We start from the raw sequence: 12,730 nt of genomic DNA, 5'->3' as shown, positions 1-12,730 counted from the left end.
AATCTCCTAACACAGCTCACGTTTTTATTTTTTAAGGTACATTTGTTCTCATAAGCTAAATGCCAAAATCCTGTGATTTTCTTTGTTTATGCCAGATATAAGGTCCTACTTGATGACTATGATTATTCCTGTTACAGGATTCCATTAAATATATTCGTATTCTAATGGACCACTTTAGCTCAAAGGGCAGAAAAAAAGATTTGCCAGTTTCTCTGAGAGGCTTCCTAAATTCCCAGGAAACTTTTCTATGCAACCAAGAGAAAGCCAATCTCAAATCGGGTAATTATTATGCATGACAATATTTAGAAATCCTGTTATGTGGTTGGATTTTCAGATCATTTGGATAGGAAGGATAAAAGGACATGGGAGATCCCAAAATATGAACCAGAATCATTGGAGGAAAACATTTCCTGTGGAACCATTCATATCCATCCTACAGTTGGTGCAACCATGAGAAAGGCCTGCAGCCCGTATCTCCAAGGCAGGACAGCTGTGCATTCCTGGTCAGATCATACATTTATTCATCCAACACATTCTTAGTGGGTACGGTACTTACTGTGCTCTAGGCACTATGCTAGGAGCTAAGGATAAATGAGTGAATCAAACAGATCATTCATCCTTACCTTCACAGACCTTTCATTCTAGCGGGAGAAAAGTAAAATGATTAAGTGCAAGGAAGGAAAGTTATGGGGAGACATCACAGAGAATAAAGGGGACTCTGATTAATCCAGAAAGGCAGGGGCCATATTAGACCTCCTTGAGTCAGTTACCCTGAGACCCTAAGAGGAGTTAACAGGGTAAAGAGCAGAGAAGAGAAAAGGTTCCCCTGCACAGGGAACAGGATGTGCCCTGAGATGAGAGGGAGCATGCACCACTGGCCAGAGTTCATAGAGCATCGAGGGGGTAGGGAGAGGAGTGAGGTAGTTTGAGGGAGAGGCAGAGGTCAAAGCAGGTAGGTCACTGTAGGATTGTAGTCTTCCCCAATGGCACTGAGAAGCCACTAAAGGATTTTAACTTGACGTGATCTCACCTTCAGTCATTCCATGGGTACAGTAATGGGTGATGTCTTACCATTTTCTGGGGCTGAGCTCCCAGCCAAAGAGCCCTTTGAAGAAATGGCTCAGCCCAGTCTGTGTCAGCAGGGAGGTGTAATTTAACTCTCCTTCTTATTTGCTTTCAGGAAAAGATCAAGGGTGTTTTTTTTTTAAATTAAGTCCTCCATTTTCCATTTATAAGAATAAATAAAAGAGCATTTTTCCAAATGTCAGAAATTGATGACTAACTGCAAAAGTACAGATTTGTAAAATGAAAGCGATACTAGAGTCTGTCAGTTCTGCAGCTACTACGGGCAGTAAGGTCCCAGAAATATCAGTTTGCCATTCATCTTCCTGTTTGTGGTGCTCAAACAAGCAACTCCAGGTGACTCCAACTCCTAGAAATTGTCTTAATGTGCCCTCCCCTTACTATTATTTCACTAAACTTGTAGCACTGGTTTGGTGTGCTTGCTCTCAATAAAACTTTATTCTGCTGTGGCTTTTGTGCACATCCCTATAACACACTCCACTATTCTATTTAACATCACCCGAGGAAATAACTTGCTGTTTTTGGTCAACTAGTGTCATGGGGTGGAGGGTGGGATAAAAATCAGTGTTAGCATAGATAGGCCTAAGCTTGATTTCCTTCTGGACTCTGATTTGTAAACTTGGGTAAGTCTGTTTGTTTGCTTGTTTTTAAACACTTCTGCATCTGTAGTTCTTCACTGAGAAAGGGGGTACAAAAATATATCTATGTGGTTTTTTTGATGATGATTAACAAAACTACAAGTGTGTTGCACAGAGCTTTTCCATGTAGAGCTATACAATTTTTTAAAAAAAATATGTATCATTTGTTTTCTCATAAGGAAATGTTAAGCACGTACCTTTCATGAAAATTTCCAGTGAACAGAGAAGGGGAGACAGATTTTTGGATGGCTCATTGATTCTTTTTAAGAAGGTAACATATCCTTACATTCAATTCTGTTTGCACTTTTGAAACACTATGCTTTGCAAAATATTAACTGAAGTGTCCTGTGTCATCGCCTAGATTCCTTCTCTCATTTTATCTTGGATTTGTCCCTGCATTACTTTCAAGGTCAGAACAAGACTGTTCCTTATTTGCTTCTACTCAGGTGGAAGATTTTTTTTTTTTCTTGTACCCTCTGCTGACATCTCATGGATTCCCTGCTAGACCTTTGAAAAAAGAAAAATCTGCTTTGAATGTTGAACTGCTGCGTGTGTAATAGTAGGAGCCATATTTTGACACATTAAAACATTTAGAAAAGAGAAAGATTTTCTTTCCTAAATATCGAAGGGAAAATTGTTGCAGTTACTTGAGTGACAACTGCTCTAATTTCACGTTCCTTTAAGTTTCTGGTGGTAAGATGCCGGGACACTACGGTTGCACCCAGTGAGTCTAAGATGCCTTTGCAAGAAAGCTGCGCTTTCTGAGGACGCTGGCCTGGAAGATAAAGCTCTTTTAGATCCAGAAGGAGAATCGCATTTCCTTTCCTTCCCTTTCCTCACCACAATGCGTCCTGTAATTAGCGGAGCAAGTAAATCTGAGCTAAGCTAGGCAAATCACTGGTTTTCCACGAAATAATTATATTTTTGTTGCTCCCGGACATGTGCACCTCTAAGCCTGAAAACAGAGAAAGATGTTTTTCTATTTCGTGACGGGGGCAGGGAGAAGAAAAGTGGATGCGACAGTGGCAATAGGAGTGAAACTAGTACACTAGTACGAGGTGGAAAAGAAACGGATTCGGTGGGAGCGTGGGAACAGCGCGTTCTGCAGAGGGCGTTGCGGCGCGCTGAGAGAATGCCCAGGACGCGATCTGATAACTCTCGGAGGGGGAACAAAATGAGGCTTTTCTAAACTTTCTGTGCCATCCACAGAGTTCCTTAGCGGGTCGGGGGAGGCGACGCCCGGGAGAGGCAGGTAGAGCCCCCCCTCGCCCGCCCCCCCCCGCGGTGCGGCCCGGCATCTCCTTCAGATACTGAGCCTGCGGCGCCCCCTGCGCGCCCAGTTGACCCGGGTGTCCCCTCGCAGGAGCCTGCGCGGGAAAGGGAGTCACACGTGGGTCGCGCCGGCCCCTTCACTAGATGGACGCCCGACGCTGCCTCCGGGGCGGGGACAGCTCCGGCTACCTTGGGCCCGGCGCGGCAATTCCACCCAGAGCTCGCTGGCTCCGGGGGTGGCAGGTCTCCGCGCGTTGTGTCCGCGAGAGGGGAGCGCAGCTGCCGACCCCGCGGTCACAGAGGCCCCGTGTCGCCGGCCGGCTCCGACAGGTGCGCGGTGCCCCGGCCGGGTGCTCGCGTGCTCCCTCCCCGCGGCCCGGGCGCCGCGCCCGCCCCGCCCCCGCCCCCGCCCGCCGGCCGCCCGGGGCAGGGCCTGCAGCCGTGGCCGGCGAGCCGGGACCGGGCATGGGCCGGCGTCCGGCGTCGGAGGGCGGCTAAGGACGGCCGAGGGTGCGCACCCGGCTGGGGCCGAGCCGGTGGGCTGCAGATACACGGCCCCGCGGCGGCAGCGGCGAGCCCCGGCTGTCGCTGCCCCGCACTGTGCGGGTCCAGCGGGCGGCGCTGCCGGGCGCGATGCGCTGAGCTCCCGGGGCTGAACGTGGGGCTCACGGGCGCGCGGGCAGCAGAGCCCATGGAGCCGGCGGGCACCGGGCGGAGCCTGCGGGCGCCCACGCCGCTGCTGCTCCTGCTGCTCCTGCAGGTGGCCGGGCCGGCGGGCACCCTAGCTGAGACCCTGCTGGACGCGCCCAGGGCCATGGGCACTAGCTCCAGCCCGCCCAGCCCCGCGAGTGTGGTGGCGCCCGGAACGACGCCGTTCGAGGAGAGCCGGTTGCCAGTGTTCACCCTGGATTACCCCCACGTGCAGATCCCCTTCGAGATCACCCTGTGGATCCTGCTGGCCTCCCTGGCCAAGATTGGTGAGCGAGCTGGGCCCGCGGGGCAGGGAGAATCGGGAGCCGACGCTCCGGAGGGTGTCCGGGTTGGAGAGTTGACCTCTGCGTGGTGACCACCTCCCTGTCGACCTGGGCGGGGGCGACAGATAGAGCAACTTCTTCTGGTCAAGAAGGACACAGGAAGGAGCAGTTTCGTGTTTTGGGATCTTAAGTGGACATTGGCCGTGAAATAGCCCCAAGTATTAGCCCATACACACTTTGCGATTTGCTGCTTACTTCTGCCTCATTGGCCAAGTGTGACAGCCCTCTGCCTAAGCGGAGACCTGTTTACTGAGGGAGGAGGGCAGAGGGCTGAAATGTATTGCTCTCACCTACTGGGAGAGAGGTGCTGGCAAGCTCAGAGGCTAAATTTGTTAAAGGCCTGGTTGCTGGAGGGGAGAGACGTGTCCGTGATCTAGACCTGACCATGCACCTGACTAATGAGGTACATGGAAGGGGACCAGGGACACCTGAGCTCCTGCTGCTGGGACAGTAACGCTGTCTCCTCCCTCCTTTGGGCTTAGGCTGTCACTCTCCAGGAAGTGTTTTCTTAGCTGACTGAGGCCAGTGAGGCGAGATGCATATTCAAAATAATTAAACCACCTTTCAAACTACCTTTAACCCCCATTTGGAAAGCAAAAGCCTCAGAATGTGTTTTCTCACCTTCATTCCCCTCCACCACATAAACCTTTGTGGTGATCATGGTGCTTTATTTTACTTTATACTTGAAATACTTGTTTACCTTAAAATGTGTCAACTACTGTTGTAATGATTCAGAAGTTATTAGGTGGAAAGAATTGATGCATTGTTGCCTCGGTTTTATCCATTTGCTCCATGAAAAGCCCTGTGCTGTCCAGTGAGGCGGGTTTCCATCAAGAGTGAAAAGACACATTGCCTGTCACCATTGACGAGCTCAGTGATAAGAGCGAGAGATTGTACACACACCAGTGATCTTAATGCAGAAAAGTGCTAAGTAGGGTGGGAAAAGATAACATGGCAGTGTAGGGAGGCAGGAAACACTTCCTCATGCAATGGAAGCATTTAAACTGCGTTTCCAAGGATGGCAAAGATATAGTCAGTTGGAGATGAGAGGAAACCGTTCCTGAGAGGCATAAACACAGACATAAGGAGGGAGGGAAGCACAAAGCAGGTAGAAGGGATGTTTTATGGGAGGGTGGAAGTTGTGGGAGGTAAGTAAGCTTGAAGCGGACCTCCAACATCAGATTACATTAATTAGATCCTGTTAGTGGTGACCAAAGGAGATACATGCTACTTAATGACTTTGCCGTCTGTAATTGCCTGGCTTTGACATGTCCTACTAGTTGAGTGCTTTAATTCCACCTGAGAAATAGAATGAGAGGAAGTGGATTTCCCCACCTGTCAAGCTAGATATACACATTTACAATAAACTTGTTGCCTGTAATAATACACTCAGGTGCCATCTCCTTCTACGGGCCTCACAACAACCCTGCCATGTAGTGAGGACAGATATTAGTACTCTCACTTGGTAGAGGTGGAAACTGAAACTCAGCGTTTATACGAGTTGCCCACAGACACACAAATTGGGGAGCCAAATGCAGGCTCTGTTCACTCTCCAAGTCCCAGCCTCCTTCACTGGAGGTGTGCTTTGTGCCCCGTTTCCACTGCTGCTTCTCTGTCACCATTTCTACTCAGTTACAACTCTTTCTTCTGTTCTTCACTCCTGATTATTTTAATTTGATTAATTACACTAATTACAGCCTCCAGTAGGCACTTAAGCTCATTATGTCTAATTTTCACAACCATCCTGGGTAGGTATGATCACCCCATTTCCTATATGAGGAAACTGAGACATGGGGAGGTTAACCTGCTGCTGGGTGAGCCAGAATCCCCCCAGGTCTGTCTCATGTGTATCCTCTTTGTGTCTATCCAGGAAGTTTGTTTTGTTGTGAAAATTCAATGAGAATAGGTATGTATAACATTCTTAGGATAATGCTGGGCATGTTGTAAACACTAAATAGCGTCATCAGTACTGGGAGTGGTAGTGACAGTAACAGCAGTGCTGGGACCATCTCTGGCACTCCAGTTCCTTTCTCGCTGGGCTGGGCTGCCTGCTTCTGTTTTAGGCTTAGCCTTCTCCACGCGTTGTTATTCTGTGGGTTGCTTCTTATGCTTGCTCCTTTTCTATCATGATCTCTCCATCTTCTTTGAGCTTATCACATTGTGTGGTATATTATTAAAAGGCATTTATGCTTGCATGAGGTCACAGGTGTATTGAACTGCCTGTTGGCAGTTTTCTTATCCAGGTGTTCCTGGCATTTGCTGTTCTCCCCTACCCTGCCAAATGCTAACCTGCTCTGGCTACTGTTTCCTCTTTCCTACCCGCATCTGGGGTAGTCTGGGGTAGCACAGAGATGGATGCAAAGACAAATGTTCCTGGATCCCAGGACAGAAGGGTAAGAGTAGAGAGGGGTGTGAAAGGAGACTGCAGTGGGTGGGGTGAATAGTGTAGTTCTCTGAGCAGAAAGTGCGAGTTTAGAATCCCCAAAGCTGGGCCTGGGTCCCTTTTCCAGGTTCTTCCTATAGATAGTGCATCCTTGTAGTCTGTTGCAGTCCTGTGCCTAGGGAGCCTGGAAATGCTCAGAGATCTCCCCCACCCACCTGCCCCAGGCCCCAACCTTTCTGATCGGCTTAGGGGAAGACTGTCCTGGTCCTGTGGAACACTTTCACAGCCCATTAAGCAGTCTTCTAGTCATGCAAGTTCTATTTGAACTTTTGCACTGGAAAAACTTATTTTGGGTGACTTATATGACCTAATTTGCTCATGTTTGGGGAGGATGATAAATTGAGCTGTGTGGAGGGGGAGGTGAGGCTATGAGGTAACAGGAGTATTAACTCATGCAAAATGCCATGGTTTCTATTTGGGGCACTTTTATGCCTGTACCTGGTGTACCTGAACTTACCTGCCCCAGAGAACATGGAGAAATATTGTGAGTGATTAATCAGAACAAGGTTAAATCAGGTTACCCAAAGTGGAGCCTTCTGATAACCTTTGCAGGAGGTTTAAATCACCTGACACTGACATAACATCGTATGGCAACTGTAATTGAAAAATAAAATTTTAAAAAGCATGCCTGATGGTGAATTTGGAATCGTTTTGCTTGCCCACAGGGATGGTGTTCTGTAGCCTGGAAAAATAGGTAGCCAAAGAATTCAGAAGAGAACAATTTCCTGGAGTGTTAGGATTGTCTCCTCTGATTTTCTTGCCCATGAAATGGGTCAGTGGGATTTGAACTTGGGCATTCATTCCATCTCTCTTCAAGGACAAAGCACTGGGTCCCCTGTGTTGAGTATCAAGTGCCCCTTGTTTGCCTCCAGTGGTTCCTCAGATGCCCCTTCATTTATATTGTGGTCTTGTAGAGCTGGTCTATTTGACTCTTCCGGGTGTCACCACTCAGCCTGCCCTTTTTATTTCCTTTGGGTTTAAACTTGGAGTTAGGATGCAGAATTTCCCACTTCCCTCCATCCTGTTGTCTTGAAATTAAGTAACTTGTGTTATTATTTTAAGAGGAAGACAAAGCGATTTGGTCTGTGAAGATTTCTCCTCTGGGGCCCAGGCTGTCCTGTATTTGAAATATGAAACCAGAGAGTTTCCTCGGATAATGCCTGCCTGAATTACGAAGATCTTGATCTCTGGGGAAAATCTATCCTTGCCCTTTATTTGTTTCTCTTTGTCATTTTTGGTTTTCCAGAAGCATATTCACCAGCTAGTTGGTCAGTGAATGAAGCTCGTGGTCTTCACCTATTATTTAAACCCCATCTCACTTTGAATACACTTCTAATAACCTGGTCTTCCTGAAGGCATGTGTGTATCTCTAATAAAGCTAAAAGGAGAGTTCTGATTCCTTTGTCTCAAAGTCTCCATCTATTCCCATTGGGCTAACCATGCATTTTCTGTTTTCTGTCTGAAGGGTGACTTTCAACAGCTTTCTCATATTCTTTCTAAGGACCATTTCAGGCGACTTCTAGAATTCTATCACCATGCTCTACCACAGAAAGATTTTTGTACCTTTTAAAATAATAGCATATTGTTATAATATAATATTTTTCACCAATAATGTTACTCTGTGTATCAACTTTAACAACGACAAAAATATTTATCATTAATGGGATGCTTTATTTTTCACATATCTTGAAGCCCTAGAAGTATACAAAGAACCTTTTGTATAAACTTGTTTTTCCCTGTAGGTTGTAAAAACCCACCTGTAATAAAACCAATTGAATTTGATGGTTTGTATATGGATAGATTTTTCACCAATGATTAAATTCTAATTTTTTTGTCTTATAATTTAGACCTGGTTTATATTTAACTTCCTCCAGATTAGTTTTTAATTTTTGTAAGCAATGTATACATAGATTTGCAAACATGCTTACCAGTTTATCTTCACTGTTACTTCTTGTATCTTCCTTTTTCTTCAGATTGTTTCATTTTTACTGAAATATATTCTTTATTGGCTACTTCAGGGAGGGTTTTTGAATGATAAATTCTCTTGGTTTTTGTCTGAAAATGTCTTTATTTTGATTGTTCTCTTGAATGATTATATAACAGAGTATAGCAGTTGAGTTATTAGCACTTATCAGTTAGAAGACATTATTTCATTACTTTCTGCCCTCTTTTGTTGCTAAGGAGAATTATGTTGTTACTCTCATTGGTCTTTGGGATTAAACTGACCTTCTCTGTGCTTGTATTTCAGATTTTTCATTTGGTTATCCTGCTGTTTCCTGTGGATTTGTTTAGTTTTTTCTTGCATGGAACTTCTTGTGCTTTCATGTCTCTTAATGCCATTTTATGTTTTTCATCTCTTTTCCTTTTTCTTCTATTTCTTGGTGGTTTTATCAGATCTTTTTTCCAGCCTGCCCTATTATTTTCAGTGTGTTTCTAATCTGTGGTTAACTTACTCATTGGATTTTTTCATTTAAATTATATTTTCATTTAAGTCTTTTTGGTCATTTTTCAAGTCCATCTGCCTTTTGTTCATGTTCTTTATTATTTAATTATAGTTTTTAGTCCTCCTTTCATTTTTAAATTTATTTATTTTATTTTACAGATGTTTTTTCAGATTGTTCTGTTATTTCTAGTTTTGGGGAGTTATGAGTTCTTATGTTTATCACATCTACTGACTTTCCCTTTTGTGTATTTATTTCCTAATACACATTATAGTTTTTATTGTGAGTTATCTTCAGCAGGGGATGTTTACTTGATAGGATTCTGTTTTCTTTAAGTTGTAAAAGGTTCTCACATAATGATGTTGAGTGTTCTTCTTGCTGGGACCTGGGGTTTCAGTGATTGGTTTTTAGCATTAGTTATTTAGCTTCGTTTTCCTATGATTCAAGTACTATAAATATAGACTTTATCCTAATATGTGGTGGAGACCTGAAATTTTATACTTCACAGGTGAATTTTCCCTCTGCCCAAGGCCATAAAGAGTTGACATGTTTCCTTCCGTTTCTTCTCTGGCCATGGGCATCTTTTACTATTTATTTATTTAGGACAGTGTAGCTCTTTGAGGCTAAGGGATTTATGCCCGCGTCCTTCCCTTACTGGTCTGAAGTCATACTGGGCAGGTAGTAGGTATATTTGGAATTCTCCTGGTTCACAGTGGCTTGAAATCCTACCTACATCTCTTGCTTTGATTACTCTCCTTATTCCCGGCCTCCTAGACTTCCAGAAAAATTTTTGAACATGGCTAGATATTAATATTGTATGGTTGTAGTGAGCGGAGGCTCTATGTTGACATTGTTGGATGGCTCGGTGACATTTTACATGGTACTTTTTAAGAAATGCTTTCTATATAATGTTGAAAGTCCATAAGTTTGCTCTTCTCATAGAATATCACGATGGAATCCCTAATGTAAATTAAAAATAATAATGTACTTTTTTAGTTTTTTCTATCCGCAGAATATAGAGGTGTGAGTATTCTGTCTTTGTTTTATCATCTATAGTTTCACACTTGGATAGAAGGGGAATAGCTCAGCAGTTGAAGAAGTGTGGACTTAAATTTTGGAAAAGATATCCCCTGCTTAGAAGTAGGAAGACCTTGGTGCAATTCCAGTTCTGCCATTAACTTTGTCTTATGACCTTGGAAAGTCTTCACCTACTTGATTCTCTCGTTTAATTAGTAAAAGTAGGAATCTATATTTGCTCCATCTGTTTACTATTTACATAGGGATAATATGAGATACTTTGTAGGGAAGGAAATCAGTTACAACAAAGATTTTACTCTTATAGCAAAAGCAACTTAAGCCAAGGCAGATGTGTTTGTTTTATTAAAGTGATGTGTAGACATGGGCGTGTTGTCATTCTAAATAAGACGTGCACAATTAAGTGTAGGTTACTCTCTCCAATTACATCTTTTAAATGCGGTGAATCATAATGGATGTACTTCCTGCAACAATCCTGTTCATTGTTCCTCACTGTCCAAGGCCTTTCTAATCTGGATTTGAAAAATTCATCCCTTATATGAAGATGTGTGTGTGTATTGCTCTCTCCCTCTTCAGTAATTCCAGAGGAGGGTGTGGGAACTCCTCTAAAAATTCTTCATATGACTGTGACAGAATTATATTTTAAATGTGAATTTTATGACTTCGTGTTGGCATACAAAGGCTCACATATGAAAGACAAAAATGAAAAATCAAATTCACAATTACATTTAGAAATTTAAACTGAAAACGAACCAGATTACACATGCCCGCCCTGCATGTGAAAGCACTCTAAAATAAAATTGGGAGGTTTTCTTATCCATAGAAAGTCCTTATGGAGTCACAGGGCGGTGAAACAATTCCGTTGCCATATTTCTTGACTGCGCCACTGGCAACCCTGCCACTCTGTGTTCCTAAGCTTATTTCCTAGCGATCCCCAGTCTGGGAAACCTGAGCAGTGTAATGGAACCTAGTGAAGCCTCTTATGGTGGCAGTGGAGGGCGGAGATGGGTGAGACAGGATAATCCCTCTACCATGGTTTCTTTAATAAAATAATAGCTCACCATGATGGGGCGTTCACCCATGCCAGGTATTTGGGCCAAATGCTTTATGCCCATTATCTTATGTAATCCTCACAATAACTCTGGATAGTAGGCACCATTATTATCCCCAGTTTGAAGAAATAGATGAGGAAACAGGGCTAGAGAGCTCAGGGAACTTGCCCAAGGCATTGCAGCCCGTATGTGGTAGAGGTGGGGTCCTTGGCTGGTGTACGCCATCGCTGCATTGTGTCCTGCCATCCTACCTCTCATGGAGAAGAGTATTACGTGTTAGACCTGTGTCGATGGTCTTCAGAGCACCTTGATGTATCTTACATCACTTGCTCTTAACCTGGAGCGTGAAGTCTTGCTGCACTTGAGCCTCATGCTGACCCTTATTTACTCATTTTGACTGTCTCAGATTGTCATCGTAAAATCAGGCAATAATAATAACACCCGGCCTACTTCACAGGACCACTGTGTAGACCCACTGAAATAATATGTGAAAGCAGTTGTAACTCCGTAGTTAAGGTGAGTCTGACCTCACAACAACTCTATAAACTGGGTAGTACAGAAAGTGCCAACAAAAAGGCAGGGTGGCATAACTCATAAGAGTATCAGAGCTAGAACTTGAGTCTAGAATTTCTGAACATTGGTCTAGCCTTTTCCATCATCCCCAACTTAGGGACTGTAGCATTTTAATGCTTTTGAAGTATATATTTATCATGTTAAGGATTCATAGGTTAAAGGTTCAACCCATATGACTTGGGCTACTATATAAATTTTAATAGGCCACAGTCCAACCTGAACAGATTTACAGAAGAAAAGATGTCACATCTGTCTCATTATTGCACGTACATACACATTTTTTGAATTGCACGTGTACACATGTGCATAGAGACACATATGCACACAGAAACGACATTCATTTGGCCATAAGTTCCATGAGGGAAGGGAATTTATTTGACTCACTGTCTAGAACAGTGCTTGGCACGTATTAGGTACTCAACAAATAATTACTGAGGAAATGAATAACTAAATATTTAGAGACATAGAGATATTTTTTGTTACATCTCAATTTAATCATGGTAATTAAGGTAACCATACATCATGGTTTGTCCACGATGTCCACGGTTTACATTTGTTATCCTAGCACATATATTCATAGCCTGTCCTTTCATTCTCAAATATACTGTTTTTAGGATAATTTATTTGGTCACTGTACGTACAATGCATGTGTGCTTTTATCTCACTTACATCAGTAACTTAAGCTCTGTTCAAAATCTCAGCTCTGCCACTTTACTACCTGTGGACTTTGGGTGAGTTTTAATACACCTCTCTAACCTCAATTATTTCATCTGTATAATAGGATGATAATAGTAACTTTCTCATTAGGTTGTTGTGAGGATAGAATTAATGCACTTCATAAATGTGCTGTCTTACAGACTTCAGAAATTTGGTTAGCCCTTGGTTGAGAACCGATGTCTTGCTTCCCTCTCCAAAGCATAATAGCATTATATTGTGAAAGTCTATTTTGTCCAGTTTTTCCATAGCAAGTTGATCTCGATGTTCCTCTCTCCTGCTGTTGGTGTTACGCATATCTTTCTCTCTAAATCATACATATTTTGGTTTCCAGTGTTGCATAAAGTTAAACATTCATCTTACTGGTTTTGTAAGTTAGTTTGTGATGGAAAAAGAAAGACAGTGCACACACCCTTTGTTTTATCCGAAGTTTCTATGTTGGAAA

The 12,730-nt window shown here is 43.6% G+C and overlaps 1 protein-coding gene across 1 annotated transcript in view; it reads left to right on the top strand.

Annotated features, from left to right (window-relative positions):
- The first annotated feature begins 3,431 nt into the window (after positions 1-3,431).
- Positions 3,432-12,730, top strand: part of SLC9A2 (solute carrier family 9 member A2) — an 80,313-nt gene continuing 71,014 nt past the window's right edge. Inside the window, exon 1 of the mRNA XM_019753913.3 lies at positions 3,432-3,970. Within this exon, the coding sequence (XP_019609472.1) occupies positions 3,685-3,970 (286 nt within the window). The 5' untranslated portion in view covers positions 3,432-3,684. The remainder of the gene's footprint in view (positions 3,971-12,730) is intronic.

Source organism: Rhinolophus sinicus, chromosome 2, assembly GCF_057876585.1.
Source record: "Rhinolophus sinicus isolate RSI-liver-muscle chromosome 2, RSI-T2T, whole genome shotgun sequence".
In the NCBI taxonomy this organism is placed as follows: Eukaryota; Metazoa; Chordata; class Mammalia; order Chiroptera; family Rhinolophidae; genus Rhinolophus; species Rhinolophus sinicus.
Note: the sequence above shows the minus strand (reverse complement) of the source record. Positions and strands in the feature narration are given on the sequence as shown.